The sequence below is a fragment of the Bos taurus genome, chromosome 10 (assembly GCF_002263795.3).
Source record: "Bos taurus isolate L1 Dominette 01449 registration number 42190680 breed Hereford chromosome 10, ARS-UCD2.0, whole genome shotgun sequence".
Taxonomy (NCBI): domain Eukaryota; kingdom Metazoa; phylum Chordata; class Mammalia; order Artiodactyla; family Bovidae; genus Bos; species Bos taurus.
Window position 1 is genome coordinate 21,839,050 of NC_037337.1, and position 23,405 is coordinate 21,862,454.

Sequence of the window (23,405 nt, forward strand, 5' to 3'; positions counted from 1 at the left end):
CAAGGGCCAGGGTTCACTGGTAAAAAAACATGGGAAAGGGTGAGAGGAGGCTGAAAAGTGAAAGGAAGGGGAGAGAGGTGGGGAAGGTGCCAAGCAGGTCGCCCGGGTTGGAGAGGAAGGTGGCTGGGGTCGGGGGTCGAGCGGCCCTTAGGGGCCCCCTGGGGCCCGCGCCTCGGGCGCTGCGCGTGTGCTCGCGGGCGGGGCGCCCCGCGGCCGCCAATGGCCAATCCGGGCTGGCGTCCGGGGAGGGGCGGGGCTTGCTGGCTCGGGCTCCGCGAGTCCTCCTTTTTGCACACACACGAATACAAAGAGCCATACGACCTTCGGGTATCCTTTTTCCATTTTTTTTCTCCTTAATCTTGTGTGTGTATTCAAGTTTTTTAAAAAATAGAGATCTGTGGCAGTGCTGGGGTGAGGAAACTGTTGCTAAGGGGAATGTGCGCTTTCCCCCATTTCTTTTTCTGTCTCTCTTCCTCTTTCTTTTTCCTGGTCAAGGTTTTAAATATACCAAGAAGTTGAGAAGCAGGATGGCCGTGTACAACTGTTTCCAGCCAAATTTATAGAGATTTTTTTTCTTTTTGCTATCACATTTTAAGAACTGGTAAATTTTTATAGTCGAGGGGTTTTTAAAAATTTAGCCTCTTGGGAAGTAGAGGTTTCTTTTTGAAGCCGGCCGAAGGGATAATGTAAATTTCTGCCACAGGCAACGTCGAAGTAAACAGATTTGAGGCTCCCTCACAGAGCTGTTTGCGTGCGTTTTACACACCCTCTTCCAGAACCAAAACCAAGTGGCTTGAATGTGGCAATTGTCCAAGGCCAATAGGTTAAAAATGTTTGTATTTTATAATTGTGACACTCATTTCCCTGGGGGAGGGGTCAAAGCCCTTTTTACAGTGTGTCTTACCCACATTTTTCATAAAGACTGTGTGTGTGTGTGTGTGTTTTGAAGCAAATAAGTTCGTTAAGATTTATCTTGGGGTTTTGTGCTTTGTGTATATGTACAGTGTGTATATGTGCCGTATCAGATTTTGTTTTTAAAAGCTACTGCCTTTGGTTTTATGTGTGCAAAGCAGCCCCTAGAATGTGGATTTTTTTTTCTTGTGTTCCCAAATGTGATCCAGACAGGATTTCATGCGCAAACTACAGCCTAGAAGAAATCCTATGCATAAAATTACTTAGGTACTTTGATTCTACGTGCATTTACTGTATTTTCTGCTTTTCTAAAGTATCAGCTTACTGAATAATTAAATAATTGCTAGGGAATACACAGTTCACGTGGCAAATGAGGGTAAGCAATTTATTGACTCTGTGGTTTAAAGCCTTCTTTAGTGACTGTTTTGCCTAAGTGGTTTTGCTTTTTATTGTCTCACGTTCCTAAATGTACAGCTGTGTATATTTTGGCCTTTATGTGTGGTTTGGTTGGTGTGTTCAGAAGGGAAGTTCTCTCTTGGCTTTTTGACAAAAATGGTCGTTTATAGGTTGGGATTTGTTTGAATAACTCCACAGCTGGCAAAATATCAGGAAAATAATCCAGTCAAGTCCAATTCTCTAAAACCGTTCTTGATGGTGGTGATGGGGGAGGGGCCAAGAGGAGGCAAAGGCAAATAATACATAGGAGGGATAAGAAATGCATTTGGTTACCGTGTTGCGTTTTTGGAATGAAAAACGTTCTCCCTAAGATAAGAGTCATGGACATAAGTGTATGAATTAGAGGGCAACAGGCTCAGAGCAGTACCTCCGGTTACAGGAGCCATTTTCTCACTTAATTGTTATAGAACCACTGTCTCCTATTAGGAGTCATACGGAAAGCGTATTCAAATCTGTATTGGCAGATTGGAGTGAAAGGATAGGAAATATATGGGGGTGATGAGGGAGAAACTAGAATGTCACAAATTAAATAGTGACCACGAGATAAAAAAAAAAGATCTACTGTAGAGTTGAAATTTCAGGAGAACAAAACCACTGTACGATGATAATACAATTCCATCCCCCAGCTTGCGTCCCACTCAGTTTCAAGCTGTATTTAGGACACCTAACAACGGCGATAAAACTATTTGTACAAGTCTTGACATTCACTGTAATGAATGCAGACTGTGAGCTCTCTGGGTTTCTTAGCTGTACTGAGTGCATTTCTATTCCCTAACAATACAAGTTAGATCAGTCTCAAATGTGGAGCATTCCACAAGTTTAGACCTGCATATCTGAAATCTAGTCAGAGTTTTAAAGTAGCCTTTGTGATGGCAGTAGTGCTGGGATTATTAATGGAATTTTGCTCTTTCTTATTCTTTTCCCCCTTCATTGTACGTCATCACGTATACTTTTTACCGTCTCGGAGAAGTCAGCTCTTCTTAGAAAGGTACACAGCCCAAGCCCCTGTCTTCCTAGGTTAATTGATTTTTACTAGGAATTTAGGCTCTTAGCCAGTATTCTTGCTTTGAATTTGATGGTAAGAGAATTCCTCCCACGAATATATCGTTGGCTTGGCCCTCCTACCAAGGCAAAGCAAAAGCTAAAGTCGGTTGATTTTGCCCTGGCATCTGCGGGGCCCACAGCGATGAAAACTTACTTGAACTAAAGGCAACTGCTACCTTGCTAGTGTTATCTGAAAAATCTGTAGCTGAGGCCGGCAGGAATGAAAAGCCTTCCACCACCAAATGTATGAGGCCGATCTGTAGCCAATGTACCTATAATCGTGTACACGCAGCTCTATGAGCAGCAGGGAACAAAAGGGAGTAAACAAACAAAAAAATCAAGCTAAAGATGGCGTTGGGCGGCCTTGAAAAAGCCTCGCAGTCGTGTCCCTCCCTAAAGAGGCCCCTCCCCTCCCTGACTTGTTGCGTGATTGTGGATTGCGGCCAGTAAAGTCCCCGGCCTTGCTCCGCCCCATCGCCCAACCGCCAATCATCAGGAGCCTGGAGACTGGTGAGGCGGGGCCTCCCCGCGTGCGCGCGCTGGCAGGGTACACGAGGAGACACTGCTTTCCCTGGCAGTGAGCCGCGCGACTCGGAAAAGCCGAGGCGGCTGGAGCGGCGCGAGGGGCACACGCGGTGGGACACCAGTAGGGCAGCCAAAGCTAGACCTCCTCGGGAATTCCCCCGCCATCCTCAGCGCTTTCTTGGCCCCGTGGCAGTTACCCGCGGTGATCCAGCTAGATCTCCTCGGGTCAGTCGTCTGTCTGCGGCGCTGTGAGGAACACCCCTTCCTCGAGACCCCCAGGGCACACCGTCTACCCGGGGGCTCAGTGACGGGTCGCCCTGTCCCCTGCGGCCCCAAGGGAAGAGCTCAGCTCTGTTCCCCCTTTGCGCTGCTGCGCTCGCCCTACCTGTAGTTGAAACACTCTCTTCGGAAATGGTTCTGTTTTCCCTGGTGCCCACCTTGTCATCTTTGACTAATATTTAATCAGCTAACATTTACCAAGGGCTCGCTGGGCATACGACGCAACTTTGGGAGCTAGTTTTTCATTTTTCAGTTTCTCCGGAAATGCCGGAAGAGCCGTTTATGTCAGGTATATGGTTATGAAAACCTTACACAGGTCATTTTAATCTCACCAAGTTGCATTTTAGCAAATATAAAGAAAAGAGACGGTTTAACACTGGGTTGAAAACTCTGGTACTACTATACAGATGTACTTGAAATTTTCGGATTATGTGAAATCCTTTTCTTAGGATCTCACTCTGCCCTCTGGGTCCACATCTCTTTTTTACCCCTAAAAAACAAGGTCTTAGATTTTCTTTGTTGATCTCTATTTGGGTCAGTGTTTCAAAATGTAGAAAAAGACTATTAATGATATTTCCTTGCCTGCTCTTGTGTGATAAAGAGCTCATCTCTGATAGAAGTAGATTTTTTTGAGAAGTGAGACATTTTTTAGCGGATGAGACATTTTGCACCTTCAGGTGGAGGAGCAGGGCTGACTGGCACAGCAGGAGGTTTAAGTGGCCATTTTCCTTTTTATTTCTTAAAATGAAGATTATGGTATGAATTGCTATGCTTTCAGTAATCGCATTTAAGGAAGTCCATTGCTGGCATGACCCTGAATGAGTCAAGGGCCCATTATAAAAACATTTATCTTCTGAGTGATACCATAGACTACACATCTATTAGACAGAAAACTTTTATTTTTCCTAGTTTGGAGGTGAACTCAGTCATGCAGAAAATTCAAACTCAGAATGGGTTGAAGCAAGCAAGGGAGCTGCCAAGAGTATGATATATTTAGTTCTAACAAAAATACATGTGACTTGGGAGGAAATGGATAGTTAAGATTATGGACAGCCTTACCCTGAACTGTCTGTCCAAAGATGAGTTTTCATTCTTTATCTAAATATTTATGAAAAAATACCAGAAGTATTGAAAAGTACATTTTCTAGGCTTATTTCACATTATTAAAATTAGACTGATACTGATGAACCCCAAACACAGATTTTATGCACGCTTAAGTTTGACAGCTGCTGTCATTTTGTGTTGGCAAGTCATCATAGGATTGAAGATCATTTTCTTAACATTCCAATTCTAAAAGTTGATAGCATTTTGCAAAAGGCATATATATTCTTCAGTGATGGTCAGTCTTAGTTCATTCCTCTTGAACAAAAATGCAAACTTGGTTTTAAAATAAATCAGCAATCCGAAATTGCCAAAGTTGACAGTATTAATGTTTAATAATAATGGTATAGACACTGCTTGGATAATTTATTAACCGTTGCTTTGCCAAACGTTCCATGGATTGCTTCACAGGTATTAAACAGTTACACATTTTGAGAAGTATAATAAAGATACCAGAATAAATAAAGATACCAGAATAAAGTTTAGGTATGTTAATAACGTTGGCCGAGTTAAAGGGGCTCTGAAACTTTAAACTAGTTATGGAAAAAAGCAAGAATGATTATGTTAAGTCTGCAGTGTTAGAAAAGAAGGATTTAATAGGTTGTAACAGCAAATAATGCAGCACTATCTATAATGAAATTCTCTTATCAGTTTGAATTGTTCATACTGAGGAAGGTCCGTAAAAAAAGAATGTCTCAATAGCGTACATATTTGTCTTCATTGCGCCACATCAGTGAATCTTTGCCCCGATTCATCTTTTTTCTTCTCTGCTGACTCAGAGAAGAGCTCACCTGCCTTCCTTCTCACATTGGGAGGATCCTTGCTAGAAGAAAACCTAAATCCTTTCCTAATACGTTCATCCTTTCCTTTTTCACTGACCTTATTTTTTTTCTGCTTTTTAAATATACTGAGGCTGTAGTGCCTCTTCTGACTTCCTGCTTCCTTCCTTTCGTATCTATACTCTAGAAAACTTGACTTCATGTCTTGCTTCCATATTCTCTGCATCAATTTCTCTTTCATCTAATGCATAGTATTACTTCCACTACCAAAAAAAAAAACAAACTTACTAGTCAGTGCCAGTGACCATCACAGACAAATAACATGCATTTCCTTAATTTTCATCTTGTTTTAACCATTCTGCTGCACTTGTCACAGTTGACTAGACCCACTTTCTTGTTATTCTTTCTACTTTGGTGTTCCTAACACTTTTTATTCCATCTTACTGACCATTCTTTTTTAATGAAGACTCTTTCAAGGATTGGCTCCAAGTGCTGTCCTTGGCCCCTGCCGAGGACCTATACGTACTCCTTGGAGAGCTCATTCACTCTCTGAGGTTCAAATTAACCTCCTGCTAAAGTTTCCAAGTCTGCATTCCAGCTCTGACCTTCCTCTGTTTTTGTTTTTCAGTCCTAGTCAGTTGCTTTCGGAACATTCCATTTAAAGCTGCTGCCATCAGTTTGATATTTTAACATGTTATATTAATACACATCTTTTCAAACATGCTGGTGCTGCCTCTCAGCTTCCTCATTTCTGTCAGTGTTACCATCTTCTGACCCTTAGGTTTACAGTCTTGAAGTTGTCTTAGCCAATCTCTCTATCCCGCATATTTATTAAGAAATAAGATCAGTCCTTTCTCCAGGGTGTTGAACCTTCATATTCACAAAAGTTCATTCTTATCACCTCTCTCCAGGATTAAACAGCCTTCTAATCTCTAACTGTTCCACTTTAAGTGCTAAGACAGAGGTCAGTAAACTATAGCACGTAGTCTTAAGTCTGGCATTACACCTGTTTTTGTTGGTTCCATGGGCTAAGAATGGCTTTTATATTTTTTTAATATGAATATTAAAATTAATATTTTGTGACATTTCTGTATTAATAAATAAAGTTTTATTGGAACACAGCCATACTTATATTTATGTATCATCAATGGCCCCTTTGTGCTACAATGGGAAAGTCGAATGGTTGTGTCAAAAACCACATGGCCGGCAAAACCTAAGTTTCTTTAGTCCTTTCCAGAGAAAGGTTTGCTGACCCCTGACCTAGGAGTTTCCTTAACTTGGTTTTCAAAGCCCACTGTCAGCTCTCTGTACTTTGTATATAAGCCCTTTTGCTCTGACCTCTCACGTGTACCCTGTTAATGCTGTAATATTTGATTTTTTTCCTCTCACTCACCTTCTGTTCTTACCATGGTACCAGTTCATTCTACACCTTGCTCAAGTGTCAGTTGGAGACTTTTCTTTGATAAGACCCCTTTCTCACGTGATTTCATTCTGTTGATCTTTCTATAATTTTGAACTAACTCAAGATATTTCTATTCTGTACTATATTTTTAGCCACTTGTATATATTTTGCTTTGTTCTTTAGACTTTAGTTCTCACATGTGCTGTAAGCTCCTTGTGTATAGGGACTTTATCTTCCTTTCTCTTGAGTACTTGGAGGTGGCAATCCATTTTGGTGACTCATCCTTTAGCATGGCCTTATATAGACAGAATTTTTAGAAACACTTGTTTTTATATATATAACTTGCTCTTCTTCTCTAATGAAGATATATGTAGCTAATGATATTAGCATTTTAAATTGGTATCTGGTTAGTAAATGTAATTGTGAAATGTTCCTGTAATACCTGCCAACCCCAGTTTCCTTATCTTTTTATTCAGGGTCTTAGAGGTTATGTGGGAGACTCTAGCAAGACCCAGGGAAACTAAATCAGAAATGATGTCCATAGATACCCCAAAAGAGTCATTTGAATGCCCGCTGTGCTACACTGCACTGTACCAGGTTTTTATAGACAGAGTGATTCAAGAAGACATGTATTTGTTGCCCTGAAAGTAGCATTCTAAAATGGATGAAGTTAGGTAATACCCAAAGTTGAAAAGCAGAAAGAAACTGAGGGACAGAATTGTAGAGCAGGTTAGTATCATGATATTTTATGTCAACACAAATATGAATATATATTTAGTACATTAAAAACGAGCAGAGTTGGGAATTCCCTGGTGGTCCAGTGGTTAGGACTCCGAGCCTCCACTGCAGGGGGCACAGGTTCCATCCCTGGTTGGGGAACTAAGATGTTATATGTAGCACAGTCAAATAAATAAACAAAATTAAAAATGAGTAAAGTTGAACAGTATCGTTAGTCTAAAGCCAGGTCATGATAGCAAGTAGTTACAAATACTGTTTTCTCAATTACCTTTCTAATTTGCATCATAAAAGGTTTTGTACTGATAAAAGGCATCTTTGTAGACTTGAATTAATTTCTTACAAATTTGGTATTGAATTTAGAGGGGAAGCTCCCCAAATTCTATTTCAAGCCATTGCCTTTTTTTTTTTTTTTTCCAAAATGAGGACATCAGCATGGATGTTCAAGATAGGAACACAAAATGTTTCAGGAATCCAGCTGTTATGTGTGGAGCACTGACTATGTGCCAGCACTCTGTTGGTGCCTTTATTATAAATAATCTTCACAAAAACACTCCAAGTGGGCAGAGAGGAGGTAGATAGCCCCAGAGAACACTGAGGCCCAAGTTCAAATAGCCCTTAAGTGGTACCGCATGATGAGAACCCTATTTTTTATTTTATTTACTTATTTATTACTCCCATCTCAGTGCTGTTTTGGGAAGATGACCTAAGAAAGACCGTTTAAAGGGACAGAAGGGCTTGAGACAGGTACAAGGCCAGCAGGGGAGAAGGCCCCCTGTAAGAAAGAGTGTAGCAGTTGTCAGTTTGATTGATCCCAGGAAGGATACCTACACAGAGTCCCAACCTGATGCACCTTCGTTTTTAAAAAAATTTTTTTAAAGTGAGGTTTATCTGATGTACAATATTATAGGTTACAAGTATATAATACAGTGGTACATAGTTTTTAAAAGTTGTACTTCAGTTATAGTTGTTATAAAAACTTTAGCTACGTTCCCTGTAAAGTATATTCTTGTAGCTACGTTCTTCTGTAAAGTACATTCTTAGGCTTCTCAGGTCCCGCAGCGGAAAAGAAGCTGCCTACCAATGTAGGAGACTCGGATTTGATCCCTGGGTCAGGAAGATCCCCTGGAGTAGGAAATGGCAGCCCAGTCCAGTATTTTTGCCTGGAAAATTCCATGGACAGTGGAGCCTGGCATAGTCCATGGAGTTTCAAAGAGTTGGACATGACTGAGTATGCACATACGCACATATCCTTATAGCTTATTTTATACATTACTGATTTATTAAATTTTGGGGGGTATATTCCCTGGTGGTCCAGTGATTATGACTCTGTGTGCTGTCACTGCCCAGGGCCTGGGTTCAATCCCTGGTTGGGGAACTAAAATCCCACAAGCTGAGTGGTGCTGCCAAAAAAGTTTTTTAACTGAATTATAGTTGATGTAAAATATTACATAAGTGGCAGGTCTTAATTTCTTACTGTACCAATCCTAAACCCAAGTGAGCGATCATTTGTATATTATCATTTACATAACTTTCTTTTTCTTACGGCATCCACGTTTCAGGTTAAACTCTGTGCATGATGTTGGTTTTAAAAAAGTTAAAACCCCACAGGAGCGTGTAGGCCCTTATTTAAGAAGGAAAAGGATATATTAATGATTCATTCATAATTGACTTGGGAATTGCTTAGTGCTTTCCTTTAACCTTTAGTTTTAATTTGGCTTTAACCTTTAGTTTTTTAGGTTTAGCTCTGCTTTCCAGTGACTCTAATGACAGAGAAGCAGTAAATGGATTTGAGTTAACGTTATTTCAAGAAGTGAATATCTAGCACAGAAAAGCATTTCTTCGATATAAAGGGTAGAAAGAGCAAATTAAAGACTATTCTTTAATAACCAAATGTAATTAAAATGCATTGTCAGATTTACATTTTAGTACCTCAGAGGCATTGATATTGCCTATTTCTGAAATGAGATTGCTGATTCAAAAAAAAAATAAAACCCCAAATTTCTGTATGTGGGAAATTCTCCTAACCTCCTCCTCTCCTTTTAATTGTGGTGTTATGATATAATTTACAGGGTAAGATAGAAATGTATCTCTTGAGGAAATTGTAAACATAAGATTTTGTCATTTAGGGAGCTTCAGGCAGAAAGATTCTTTTTTTCTATAATCAAGTGTCATTTAGAAAATGACAATATGAAGTTCCTTGGAGTGTTCTCAGTGGTACAAACCCTCCCACACTTTTTTCCTTCTTTTTTTCCTGGAGTTTTAGTCGTTTAACTACAGTGATTCAGAGGAGAGGCAGTTTGGTTTATCATTGATATTCTGATCTCTCTTTTTGGGGACTGGTTGTGTGGGCAGAGTGGCAGCATGGAGCTACTTAGAAACTCCCGTTCAGCTCTGCCGCTCCCTTAAGCAGCATGAGAAGTGGAGATGAGGGGCCCTGGAGGTGATTTTTCTGGGCTTCCAGCTGGAGCATTCAGAACAGTTAGCTTCTATTGCAGAGGCTGGAGGCCCAGGTGTACAAAGTGTGAGAGTAGGGGTCTCTGCAGCCCTGATTAGGGAAGCTCAGTTCTCCCATCCAGGTTTTCCTTTCATTTCCCTGCCCATCCCCAAAGCATTAATGATATAATAGTGTGAGGTTGGCAGCATCTTGGGGGCTGCATTGATTGGCCTCTTCCTCATTTAGGAGTCTTACTCTGAGTGCATCTGTATGCAAATTATAGAGACCGTAGAATCATCATTCTTTATGTCAACAAAAAGTGGTATCAGTTTAAGAAAAAAATCACATGCACACTAGATTGAAAGTAGCAATAACTGGTTTCTGCTGTCTTCCCCTGACCTTGAAAAAGATATATAAGTTCTCTACATATCTCTTCCCTGGCCCTGGGTTAATATGTGTTTCCTAGAGCTGTTGTGTGAATGAGATTAACCTACGTGAAGTGTTCTGAACTCCTTAAGGAATGATGTCAAAGCAATAAAATGCAATACTGTTATTACAGCCAAGATAGAGAGGCGGAGAAGACAGATCTACATTTTCTTCCTTAATCTTCTAATCTTTCCAGATGCCCGTGGGTCCTTTAGAGTCCCCTCTCTGTTCCTTAGTGTTGGAGTGGTGGGGGGTTTCATGCCTTCCACCCTCTGAAACCAAGTTCCTCGGGAAGGCCTTCGTGGGCCCACCCTATGGGGAAGGGGTGAGGGTGACCCCTCAGTGTGGGGGACTAGGGCAGCCCAGGATCTGCACAGAGAAGGCCCTCTCCACTCTGCAGGACGAGAAGAGGCAGCCATGGACTGTGTGCGCCTTCACGGCTAGCCCACTGCTCCTTCAGAGAACCTAACCCCGGGTGCCCAGGCTCCTCTGACCACCCTCCATGAGGAAGGAAAGTGAATCCAGAGAGGCCAGCGCTTCCTGCGGTCCGGTCGGCTGGGGACACTTTTGGAGCAGTCCAGGAGCGTGAGCACCGCCCTTCCCGCCTCGACAACCATGTCCTTCAGCGCCACCATTCTCTTCTCCCCTCCCAGTGGCAGCGAGGCCAGATGCTGCTGCTGTGCGTGTAAGAACGAGACAAGCGGGGCCAGCTCAGGCTGTCAGGGCGGGAATCCTCCTCCCAGCACCCCGATCACGGTGACGGGACACGGTCTGGCCGTCCAGAGCTCCGAGCAGCTCCTGCATATTATCTACCAGCGGGTGGATAAGGCCGTGGGTCTGGCTGAGGCGGCGCTGAGTCTCGCCAGGGCCAACAACGAATTGTTAAAACGACTCCAGGAGGAAGTGGGTGAGCTGAGGCAAGGGAAGGTGCCCGCCGCGGATGAAGACAGGGAGAGTCGGGCACACGGCTCCCCGCTGGAGGAGCCCGGGCCCCTCAAGGAGAGCCCCGGGGAGGCCGGCAGGGCCGTGCCGCCGGCTGTGGAGGAGGAGTGTGACAGTGTGGGCAGTGGCGTGCAGGTGGTGATCGAGGAGCTGCGGCAGCTGGGAGCGGCCTCGGCTGGGGGGCCCGGACCCTTGGGCTTCCCGGCAGCTCAGAGAGATGTGCGGCTCCCGGGATGCGCCCTGACTGCTGGCGAGGGGCCCCCGATGCTCAACCCCGTGAGTACACAGCACAGGACAGGAGCCGAGCTGCTCCCTGTGCCCTTCCTGGCCTTCCTCTCTTTCTCTCTCCTCTCCATCCTTCAGCCTTTCTTTTGGTGGTATCAGTGATGCAACAGCAGGGTACCCAGTTTCCTTTGTCGTCAGGGAGAGTTAGCCCTCTGTTTTTTTCTGACCCCGTGGCCTTTCTGGTAGAAGGTCATTGCTGGCATGAGTGGCATCGGGGCTGCCCTGCCCTCCCACTCTGTTGTGCCGCATGGCACCTTCTCCACAGCTGCCTGACAGCTCCATGGGCTCTGCCTCTCCTGGCGAGGATGCCTGCCATGCAGACGACTCATTCATATTTGATCACGGGCCCTCTGCTTGCCAAGAGGAATTCAGGACTAGGAGAGAGATGGGGATGTGAGGAGAGAGAGGCAGAGGTGGGGAGGGAGAGCAGGGAATGAGGGAGGGAAAGGGCAAAGCTGGTAGCCAACAGGTTCAAGAAGGGAAAGAGGCCATTGGAAATGAAGGGTTCAGAAAGGAGAAAAAGTGGAGACAAAGAGCAGAGGAGAAAGATGAACCTAAGTGGAAGAAGATTTGATGCAAGGGAGAGAATATGAGGTAAGGTAGGAGGGAGGTAGAGGAAAGGAAATAAAATGAGGAAAAATGGGCAGTCGAGAGTTTACCTAAGAGGATAATAACGCATACGGAGGAAGAGGGAAGCCAACGAGCCTGTTTTGTGAGCCGGAAAAGACATAGAAATACACTGATATTTCAGCTTCTTTACTGCTCAGGGCCATATGAGCAGGAAAATCCTGGCTGAGTCGAGTAAAAACCGAAGAATGTCACATGGAAGTCTGGAAAGGAGATGGAGCAACTCTAGAGATCTCAGAGATGTGAAGCTAACAGATGTGTTGCCACTTGAGAGACAGTGGGAGGTCTGTCAGCTCCCATCCACCCTCTCCTCCACCGCGTCCTCCTTCTGCCCTCTGTCTTTTCCTCCACCCCCAACGACAAGGCCTAGACACCCAGGAAAGAGTAGAGCAGCAGAGCAGGGGGGCTGAGACTCTGAGCCCATCTGCTGGATCTGAGCAATGAAGGCCGCCTCCAGGGTCATACTGAAACTGGTCACTGCTCCACCAAGGCCTAGCCGCACGGGTGGGTGATGGCCCCGAGGCTCGCCCCAGTCTGCCCGGCCAGGGACTAGACTTGGTTTGGGGCTGTTGGAGGAGCTGCTGGGAAGGTGGGAGGAGGCAGGGAGGCACCAGGCCCGGCAGTGCCCTGAGCTGTGGTTCTTTCTGGCAGGGAAGGCTTCCAAGCCGACAGGATGGAATTAGATTTCACAGCACAGAAAACAGCTCACAGGTCTATAAATCTCAGCCTCCTCCCCCGCTTCTTTCTGTGTTTTTTCCCCCACTTTCACTGTTTTGTTTTCCTGGCTGCAGAAATCCCCCTCCTTTCTTCTCCTCTCCCTCTCTCCCTTCCTCCCTCCTTCCTTCCCCTACCCTGTGTGTCCTTGAGTGAGGGCACAGGCAGGCAAGCCGATGTCAGGGCAGCGACTGTCAGATGTAGCCAGGGCAGGATCAGGGTGAGGGCACCTGCTGGACCCGCAAAGGGAAGAGGTCAGGGCATGGGGAGGGGGAAGGCAGTACCAGCCTCTCTAGAGGTTTCTGACTTTATATCTCCCTCCTTTGCTCCCATTTTTCTATTTCTCCTTCTTGTTATTTTATTTTCTCACTCCTCTTGCTTGGTTTTCTTATCATCGCTTTCTCCCTCAATCCCTTTCAAGCAAAACACTTACCTAGCTACCTAACCTATACTCAGGTGCAAAGCATCAATGACTACTCACAAATAGAGCATCAGAAACAAGCCTTGTCCTTACAATCAGTCCTGTGGTAATGACCCAAGATGAGAGGCCCCGTTAAGTGAAAGTTGCTCAGTTGTGTCTGACTCTTTGTGACCCCATGGATTCTAGCCCGCCAGGCTCCTCTGTCCATGGGATTTCCCAGGCAAGAATACTGGAGTGGGTAGCCATTTCCTTCTCCAGAGGATCTTCCCAACCCAAGGATGGAACTGAGGTCTCCTGCATTGCAGGCAGATTCTTTACTGTCTGAGCCACCAGGGAAGCCCAAGAAGCCCTGTATCTGCAAGAAATATTTGCCCCACGCTCCCACCGGAGTCCCAGAGAAACAAGCCATGAACCACTGAAGACTGGGCTAGACTCCCCCCTGTTCCCCACTCCTGTTCATCATACTTACCAGTGAATGACAGTTGACCAGGTTCCCACAAGCCCGGCTGGCTAATAGAGTTTTTTTTTTCCCGTATGTTCTTAGCTGGTGGACGATTATGTGGCCTCTGAAGGTGCAGTGCAGCGGGTGCTGGTGCCTGCTTACGCCAAGCAGCTTTCACCAGTCACACAACTGGCAATCCAGCGGGCAACCTCAGAGACCGGGCCAGAAAATGGAACCAAGCTACTGCCACCCCGCCCTGAGGACATGCTCAGTGCTGCTGCCACCCTGGAAGGGCCTTCGGAAGAGTCAGGCCCTGGGGGAACTGGGGAGCTGAGACAGTCTCTAGGGTTCACTGCTTCCCCATGCAGGACCAGAGGGAGTGGGCAGAAGAACTCCAGACGCAAGCGGGATCTGGTCCTCTCTGTGAGTGAGCTCAATTGCTATACATTTTTCTTCAGTTTGGAGAGATAAGTGAAGAGTGAAATGTGGGTTGATTTTAAACGTCCCATGGGGAATGAATGGTATCCTGAAGCCTGCTGGAGTGGGAAGGGCAAGAAGGAGACAGACTGTTCCCTAGCCCCAGGGACAGACAGTCCCTTTGCTATCAGTGGAACTTGTTTAGGCTTTTCCGGATAGATTGATATCGTCCATTTAAAGATAAGGGAATTATGTCCTGTCTCCTGGTGATCTCATAATTCTGATGGGAAGATCTTTATGGAGTTCAGCAGATTGACTGCAGCAGGATAGCATGGAAATTGCCTGCAAATAACCAGTGTTCAGGGCAAGCAGCAAGGGGCCCCTTGGGCAGAAAGGCCAAGGTGTCCTGAGGTGGTCCCATCCCCCAAAGATGCAGAGGACCATTAGACACTCAGCTCAAGGATAAAGGTTAGAAGATTCTGGTGATTCTCAAAGCTCTTGGCAGGGAAGGTACTGGCCCGAATCAGTTCTGCCTGAAACCTTACAGTGGCTTGGAGCCCTAGTGCATCCCTAAACAACCCCACCATCTACAGGATTCCCCGCCCCAACCCCAACCCCGTTATCCAGCGTCGTTAGAGTCGAGGTTGAGAAACCCTGTTTTAGGGTGACTACAGACCTTTGGATCAGCTCTGTCATCCAAGACGTCTTTCTAATGGAGACTGTAATGGGTCTCCATTCTCTGGATAATAGTTTATGAGGTAACCTGAGAGTTCTGGTCAAGGGTGGTGGTCACCACTGACATCCAGAGAAATCTCATCAGAGTATAGAACCCACTTCTCCTTGTTACAGCCTTAGTAAAGATTGACAGCGGCTGACTACCATTTATACCTCCTTTATTTATGTTACTTCTTTCTCCTTTTTTCTAAGATATCCTACTCTTTTTCTTTGATTTGTTTTTACATTGATATTTTTTTCTCCCTTCCAGAAGACACCATTCATAATCAGTATCAACTGATTTCTAATCTTTATTTCAGATTTTGGTTATGTTTAATGCCATGTCACTTATCAAGAATGGGGAGTAGGTTTAGTTTCTCTGTCATGGATTTCTAATCCAACAGGACACTGTTGTTGCCAGTGGCAGAAATGGAGGCTTATACCTAGAAATACATTTCAAGAGAATTCCCCTGAAGTCTTAGTGTTCAAATCAGAATATATGTGTGATAATTACAATTTGCATAAAATCAGGGTTTTCTTGGTCAGTTCTATTCCTCTTGTGCCTACTGCCTACTGTGCGAGGTCTAGTGGTGAGGCCGGGCTTCCTCCTGCCCTCTGGAGGGCTTGGCACGGTGCCTTCTGGGAAGCATGCTCAGCCATCATGCTCCATGTTGTAGGATGTGAAGAGGGGCAAGTGGACCAGTCAGGGAGTCTTGCTGCCCATCACAGAGAAAGATATAAAATGTTCTTGTGTGAGTCTGTAGGTTCAGAGGGAGAGGGATGGTTGCAGATCTTCACTGTTCCAACCTTTAGCTCTGGGAAGGAATCTGAGAGGCATTTCTCCAATCTGTTGAGGCTGCTGTGGGTTGCTGCTCTGCCAGGGATCCAAAAGGTCCAAATCAGAACCTTAATTCCTTGGACTGCTGCAGATCCAGCCACCCATTGGAGAAATTATTTATTTTTAGCTTGCTCGGGAGGCAGGTGAGCCAGCATCCTTTAGTCTTAACACTTATTATTGGCTAGAGTATTTTCCCTTTTCACTTCAAGCTTGGTTTGATTTTTATCAGCTGATCTCTTCCAAGTCAATTGAATTGGAAAGCTATGCAACTCCTCCTCCATCTTTTTTCTTTCTTTGCAACTCTTTCAAATTCTTTCTGAAGCATTCACCCATCCCCTTGTGATTTCTCAAGTTTGGACTTCTAAAAGGTAAAATAACTATATCAGATATGAAGCTAGTACAACTCTTTTTTTTATAGAGTGGAGAACCTAGTCATAAAGAGTTAACAGTAATTTCCTAAGTTGATATGGTGAGTCAGCCATAGGAGTAAGAAGCGAAATTGGGCATTTCTGAATACAAAGCTGAAATCCTGAGATCAGCATCCCATCAGTTTGGGACTGGGTAATTTCCATTGACTAAAAGACCTTGGGATGAAAATATAATCAGAAACAGCAAAACTAAATTTAATAGGAAGAAATGTAAAATCCTGCATTAGAGTACAAAAAAACACAAAACAGTTGGAGAAGGGTGGAAATAGTAACCTGTGTGAAAAATGGACTTGAGATGACTACAGGCTCACTATGAATGAACCCTGTGACACTGAGTAGTGATGGGGTTGCTAAGAAAGGTAACAGCGTCTTGGGTTTCATTCCTAGAAGTTTAGAGTTCTACTCAGGGAAGTAATGCTCCCTTTGGCCAGACCTCAGTGGCTGAGTTAGATTCAGTTCCAGGTGCCATGTTGTAAGAGGAACACTGGCAAACCAGAGCGTCATAGTTTCATGAGGAGTCTGCCTGGCAACTATGTCGTGAGGACCGGTTGAAGGACTTGGTGTTTAGACCAGATAAGAGAAGACCTCAGGAGAACATGGAAGCCGTCCTCAAATACTTGAGGTACTATTAGGGCAAAACTGGGGTCAGATTTTGGAGTATCTAAGGCAATTTTTTTTTTTTTTAACAATTAGAGATGTTCATAGTAGCTGAGTCAAAAACTAGTGAGAAGCCATCATTAAAGTTATGTAAGCAAAGCTGAAAGATAGCCTGTTTAATGATGTAAACGGATGGTTGGGTGACAGTGTCTCCAAGTTCCCTTTCATTTCACATTTCTGTTATTTCAGGTTTGTGTTTTTTTGACCATGATATGAGGACCCCTGGGATTTCCGGTAATGTGCAAAGGCATATACCTGGGACATTTTCCTGGGTCACCAATTTTACTAGAAGATTTTGGGAGACATTTTCATGTTAAGAGAAATACAAAATGGCAAACCACTCCAGTATTCTTGCCTGGAGAATCCCACAGACAGAGAAGTCTGGCAGGCTACAGTCCATGGGGTTACAAAGAATCAGACATGACTGAGCTACTGACTGACTAAAGGGGCTTCGAGAAATGTCTACTTGAAGTAGCCCTGTTGTATATTTGCTCTCTCCTTGCTATTAGAAGTATGTTTGTGGAAATGTTTGAAAACCTATATTCTAGTGATCATACTCCCTGAGAACAAGAGTAAGACCCGGAATAATTCTGAAAGCTCCACATAAATTAAATGAAAAGGAAAAAAAGTGGGGAGGGGGTGTCCATTAGAGACACTAACATGGGTAGGCTCTCTGGCTAAAAAAGGGCATCAGCAGAAAATGGTACCTAGGCTATGGGCAAGATTCATGCAGAAAACCCCATAGGGACCAGAAAAGGGTTTCATCACATTTTTTCCTGGCTTGATTCTGTGTTTTGTTTGTTTCCCCTAGAAATTGGTCCATAATGTGCATAACCACATCACCAATGACAAGAGATTCAATGGGTCTGAAAGGTATGATCCTCTTGAGGGAAAAGATCATAAGGAACTTTGCCAAGGAGAGGGAAGTAGAGGGGGGCTGCTCCAATATAATACTTAGGCTAGGGCTTCCACCTCACCATTGCGCTTTGTGTCGTGCCTTAGGCCATGGAGGACTTTCCCACAAAGCTGATTAGTGGAGGAATCTCTGTCTAGCTTTTAAAATGCTGACTGTCTTATTTACTTTCTTCTCTTGCGGCAGCATCAAGTCCTCTTGGAATATTTCCGTAGTGAAGTTCCTTCTGGAAAAGCTCAAGCAAGAGCTGGTAACAAGTCCCCACAATTACACTGACAAGGAGCTGAAAGGTGAGAAAGACCGAGTTAACTTGCACCCCAGCCTTTCATCATCCCCTGTTCCTGACCAGAGGAGAAGAGGCCTATGGAGATGATTTAGGTGGTTTTGAAAATAGTGGACTTAAAAAATTGGTTTTGGCTATTTTTTCACCTAGGATTGTCTTTTTATTCCCTTTCTCAGTCTGAAATGAAAATGGGAGAAGGAAGGGGCTAGAACACCATCATGCATGATGCTTATACAGAGCCCAAGTCTTGGGTATTATGAAAAGGAGGTTAGAATCCAGGCCTCCCCTTTTGTCCCTACATATCGAGTCCTGGGTTTCCTACTTCTCGTGCCCTTCTGTTATTTGTCTGTAGCATTAAGAAAGTGTCTGCTGAAAAAGTACTTGGGATCTGCTGTCAGCCGAGCAGAATGGGGTAGGTTTGACTGTGGTTGGGGGAGGGGAGTTGCAGAAGCATCAGAGTTGTCTTTTTATAGTGAGAGGAGTTCCTGTTAGAGATGTAGAGGGGCAGAGAGAGCTACACCAGAGAGGAAGGAATAGATGCTGATGGATATGCCCAGAAAGCCCATTGTGTAAAAGTGGTTCTCCCCTCTTCCACCTGGTAGTGTTACAGCAAAAATAAAAGGGGCTGAGGACCTCTGCTCTCTGCTGCCTCCCTTCTCCCCCCCACCAGGAGCCTGTGTAGCCTACTTCCTTACTAAGAGGCGTGAATATCGCAACTCCTTAAACCCCTTTAAAGGCCTGAAGGAGAAAGAGGAGAAGAAACTTCGAAGTCGCAGATACCGGGTAGGTTTCTAGGCTTTCCTTTCAGAAAAGATGCTAAACTCTAAACCCTAATAAGCCACAGTGGGAGGGTGTGGCCTCTGAGAACAGGATTGAGTGGAGGAGAAGGAAGACAGGAGCCAATTCTCTAAGATCTGATTTGGGTTCTCTTGGGAACTTAGTTCTCTCAGGCACAGATTTTTCACAGCTTTCCTCCTACCCAAACCCTTTCCCCAAACCTAATGCGTGGTTTGTTGCTCTCCCTAACCTCTGTCCTGGGCTCCTACCTTAGCTTTTTGCCAACCGATCCAGCATCATGAGGCATTTTGGCCCTGAGGACCAACGTCTATGGAAGGATGTGACAGAGGAGCTGATGTCAGATGAAGAGGACAGTCTTAATGAGCCAGGTGTCTGGGTGGCCCGGCCTCCCCGTTTCCGGGCCCAGCGCCTCACGCAGCTCTGCTACCACCTGGATGCCAACTCTAAGCATGGCACCAAAGCCAACCGTGTATATGGGCCTCCCTCAGACCGTTTGCCTTCTGCTGAGGCCCAGCTTCTTCCACCGGAACTTTATAATCCTAATTTCCAAGAAGAGGAGGATGAGGGAGGTGATGAGAATGGCCCTGTCTCCCCATCTTTTGACCAAGCCCACAAAACCTGCTGTCCAGACTTGAACTCATTCATTGAAATCAAGGTGGAAAAGGATGAGTGAGATCTAAAATCAAGAATAACTCTGGCATATGCCACTCCCCATGTCCCTGAAAGGGGTGGCCACAGGGCTTCCCAAAATGAGATGTCTTCTGCAGTCTGAGGAAGCAAACCCGCCTCTCTTAACACAGTCTCCGCTGGAAGTAGAAGCTAGCAGCTCTGGTGGGATAAAAGGACGTATTTTCATGGGGGGAAAAACACCCCCCACTGTGAATGGCAAGCCAGAAAATGCTTATTCCTAAGCATAAACAGTGCCTCGGAGGAGCCTAGGATGAGAAAAGGAGGAGTATGGGTCAAAGAAACAGGCCTTCTTGACATGTGCCCTGGTCTCTGAGTTGTTTTTTCTGCTAGTTTCACTCAAAGCTCTGGGGAAGCAAGTGGCCCTGGTGGTAGCTTCGACTTCCCCCAATTGCTGGTCTTGCTCTGCAGTGGAGGCAGCACAGCACCAGGCCGGGGTAATACTCCCACCTGGTGGACAGTTTCAGTCATGGACTTGATGCTTCTGAGCAGAGCACAAGCTCCGTACCTATTTGGGAGTTGGGATCTAGAAGTAATAGCTATTGTTTATTCAATTATCGGAGAAGGCAATGACACCCCACTCCAGTACTCTTGCCTGGAAAATCCCATGGACGGAGGAGCCTGGTGGGATGTAGTCAATTATATAAGGAAGCATTTATTATTCCTGCCTTACACATGAGGAAATTAAGGTTTAAAGAATTCCTATGTCTCACCAACAGCTGCTTTCCCACCGTGTGACCAAGCAGTATATGCAGCTTGGTAGCTATTTCTTAGTTCTGTCAGCCAAACTATTTTGAAGAAGGTGGTGTATGTGGGTTTGTGTACGCATAAGCACAAATTCAGAACATACACACAAACACAGAGAACGTGTGCATTTTTGGATAAACTGAGACATAAACATGGCTTTCTCTTTGTTCAGTCCGTCATATAACATATGGACTGCTTACTAGGTGTCAGGTACTGTGCTAGGTGCTGTGGATACTCTGTTGAACAGGCTAGATGCTGAGCAGTTTTATCATTTAGTCAGGAAACCAGGCATTTAAGTAGGCAATGAAATGAACTGGGATAAATGTGATGATGGGGGCGTGTATGTGCCATGGCTGTGTACCACAGGGGTAGCTAACTTGCTCTGGTGGTCTGGCAAGGCTTCTCAGAGGAGTGTTTAGACTGATGCTTGGAAGACGAGGAGGAGTTAACCAGGAAGGAAGAGGAGGCAGAGAGAGTGTTCCAAACCTAGGGAAAACAGCAAGTACAGAAGTCCAGAGGCAAGAGAGAGCGCAGTTCTGCTGCAGAACCATTTGGGGAGGGGATGATGCGGAGAGAAGAGAGTGGAGGGGCAGACAGACTCTGTAAAATATTTATTTTTGGCTATGCCACAGGGCTTACAAGATTTTAACCTCTCCCAACCAGGGATGGAAACTGGGCCCTTAGCAGTGAGAGCATGGAGTCTTAACCACGGTCAGTGAATTCGCTCGTTGACAAGTTTTTAACAAGGAAATAAGATGATCAGTTTTGTGTTTCTGAAGAATCACTTCACTTCAGTGTATACAATGGATGGGAAGGAGAGAAAGCCTAGGCAGGGAGACTTATGCAGTGGTCCAGGAGAGAAAAGATGGTGGCCTGAGATACAGGACACATACATATAGTAGTGATGAGGAAAGGATAGGTTTGAAAGATACTTCAGAAGCAGAATTGATAAATGGTGATAGGATTCAGTGGGATTTGAGGTTAAGGGAGGAGGACATAAGGTTGATATTCAGGTTTCTGGCGTAAGTAGCTAAGTGGTTAAAAAAATGGTATCATTCACTCAGGAAATGCTGGAGGAGCCAGTTTTGGGAGGCAGGGAAGGTGAGGTCAGTTTAGAGTGTTGTGTGCCTTTGAGACAACCAAGTAAAGATGCTACTTGTCAGCTGAGTTTTTTAAGTCCAAGAAGGTCTGGGCTAGAGAGGTGGATTTGGGAATCACCATTGGAGAAGGAAATGGCAACCCACTCCAGTGTTCTTGCCTGGAGAATCCCAGGGATGGGGGAGCCTGGTGGGCTGCCATCTATGGGGTCGCACAGAGTCGGACACGACTGAAGCGACTTAGCAGCAGCAGCAGTGTATATAGAGCTTAATTAAGGGTGTGGACAGTAGGGCCTGTGGAGCTCCTAGCTCCAGTTCAGACTATGGAGTGTCTACTCCAAGGTCATGAGCACTACTGGAGCATACCCTGTCAGCACACCACACCCTCCCCTCATCTGTGTCTGCTTTCTGTTATCCCCTGAAAACACAGGTTGTTGATCCCAACTCTGCCCCATTGCTGTACCACCAACTCCTGGATGGGCCTCCTTTAATGGCATCTCAACTTTTCATAAGATCTACTCTCCCATTCTAACCCCAGAGGAGCGAAGTTCCCAAATATTGGAGGATGTAAGTAATTGGAAGGAAGAATCCAGGTTCTCCTTCCCTATGTGGAGACAGTAGAGGAGGGAGAACCTTATGGTAGACCCTGAAGATGTAGCTCATGGCAGGTTCTAGATGCAACCTGATAGCTCTCTTACTAATGGTTTCCTTCTCCATGCTTCCAGTCTGAGAGTAAACTCTCCTCTGGATCAGAGAAAAGCTGTAGGCCTGATCTGGGAAACAGGCTGCTTTTCCAGAGAGATGAGGTCAGAGACACAGTACAGCTACGACAAAGAAGCCTAATAGTTTGTGCCAAATTGATTTCCCCAAAGATATTAACCTCCTTTCTTTCTTCATTCCCTAAGGCTACACTAAGATTATAAAAGGTGTTCAAAATGTTGAGATGAAAATATATGCATGATTTGTTTGCATATCATTTTCATACTAATTTACTATCTAAATACAAAGGAGTCATTTCTTTCTCCGTTCCCCTCCCCCACGCCCCATGTGCTAGTCTGGGCAAAATCAGTTGGCTGATATTTAATTAGGTGCATTCAGCTTCAGCCATGGTTTCCTCTTTTCCTTATTCTTGATCCTCCAAGATCAGCTTCTTTTCCTTATCCACCTTGATCATTTTCACTTGCTATCGCCTCTAAATGACTTTTTTTTTCTTCTTCCTCTTAGGTTAGTACTTACTCTTGATCAACAGTCTCCTATGGGTCAACCAAGGGTGTTCGCTAACCCTCAAACCAGGCCTTCTATCCCCAGTTGCTATATTTGCTAAAAATCTCATTTTCCAACACCAGGGGGTGTCTGTCTATCCTTCTATCTGTCCTACCCTGAAGGTAGAGATTAGTCCCCAGCCTTTTCCTCTCCTTTTTCACACACTAAAGCTCACTCCCACCCATTACAGAGCTCTAGGTTCAGAGAGTTGTCTTTTTATCTCAGCTTATCTGTTTTTCTCTCATTCTCCCTGGATTTGCGCGAATTTGTCACCTTCTAGGTCTATCCAGCCTTCGATCCCCGCACCACTTACGATCCCCTTTGGTCGTTCTCTCCTCTCCATACCTGTCTTCCACCACCTCTCTATATAAGCTTCCTCGCTTTCCTGGGCTCTTGCGCGTCTCTGAACCTATGTATCTGCCTTTCTTCCGTCTCTCTATCTCACGACAGTACTTCTGTATCAGCCCCTGCTCATCTCTCCCACAGTCCCCACACTAGGAACAAAGTCACGGTGTTTGCGCAGAACAAGCCTCGCGTCGCCGGGTCTCGCCTCGCGACATTCCACCGTGCCCCTCCGCGCATTCCAACTGCGAACAAAGAGTTCCCCTCCCCTCCCCCACTTTTTCCTGTCCTAATTCTTGAGTGATGTAGTAGCAACTGCCTAAACTGCCCCCCGCCCTCCTTTCGCCTCCAGTCGGCGGATCTCCAGCTCCGGGACACTTAGCACCAGCACCCGCCCCCCCTCTACCCCTTACCGGTGCACAGGATTCCTGCGCCGACACCCCTGTTCCTCTCGCGTTCGGCGCTCCGCCCTCCAGGAAAGTAGATCCGGCCAGGCAGACAAAAGTTTGGGAGAGAAGTTGAGTCGGTGCTGAGTGTGAGCGAGGGGGGCGGGGGCCGGAGAGAGTGGGGGCTGCCGCGCGAGTCTACGCGTGAACAGATAGACCTGCGGACGGGACAGCCGCGGCCGTAGGCCCTTCTAAGCCCCGCTTAACCCCTGATGCGCGGGGGGACGAAACCCCTCTCGCTGGGGGAT

At 45.4% G+C, this 23,405-nt stretch overlaps 1 protein-coding gene and 1 long non-coding RNA gene across 10 annotated transcripts; one reads left to right on the top strand and one right to left on the bottom strand.

Moving 5' to 3' along the window:
* The first annotated feature begins 276 nt into the window (after window positions 1-276).
* Window positions 277-19,565, top strand: C10H14orf93 (chromosome 10 C14orf93 homolog). 9 transcript variants are annotated; one of them, XM_010808890.4, is made up of 8 exons: window positions 277-411; window positions 10,497-11,314; window positions 12,091-12,234; window positions 13,630-13,950; window positions 17,393-17,454; window positions 17,681-17,784; window positions 18,448-18,560; window positions 18,829-19,565. In XM_010808890.4, the coding sequence occupies exons 2-8, from the start codon at window positions 10,712-10,714 to the stop codon at window positions 19,246-19,248; spliced, it is 1,767 nt and encodes a 588-aa protein (XP_010807192.1). In that variant the 5' UTR covers window positions 277-411; window positions 10,497-10,711; the 3' UTR covers window positions 19,249-19,565.
* LOC132346347 (uncharacterized) lies at window positions 14,945-23,215 on the bottom strand. The gene is made up of 2 exons (XR_009496157.1): window positions 23,125-23,215; window positions 14,945-15,857 (listed from the first exon to the last, which is right to left on the bottom strand). It is a non-coding gene; the product is annotated as an uncharacterized lncRNA (long non-coding RNA).
* Window positions 23,216-23,405: the final 190 nt, after the last annotated feature.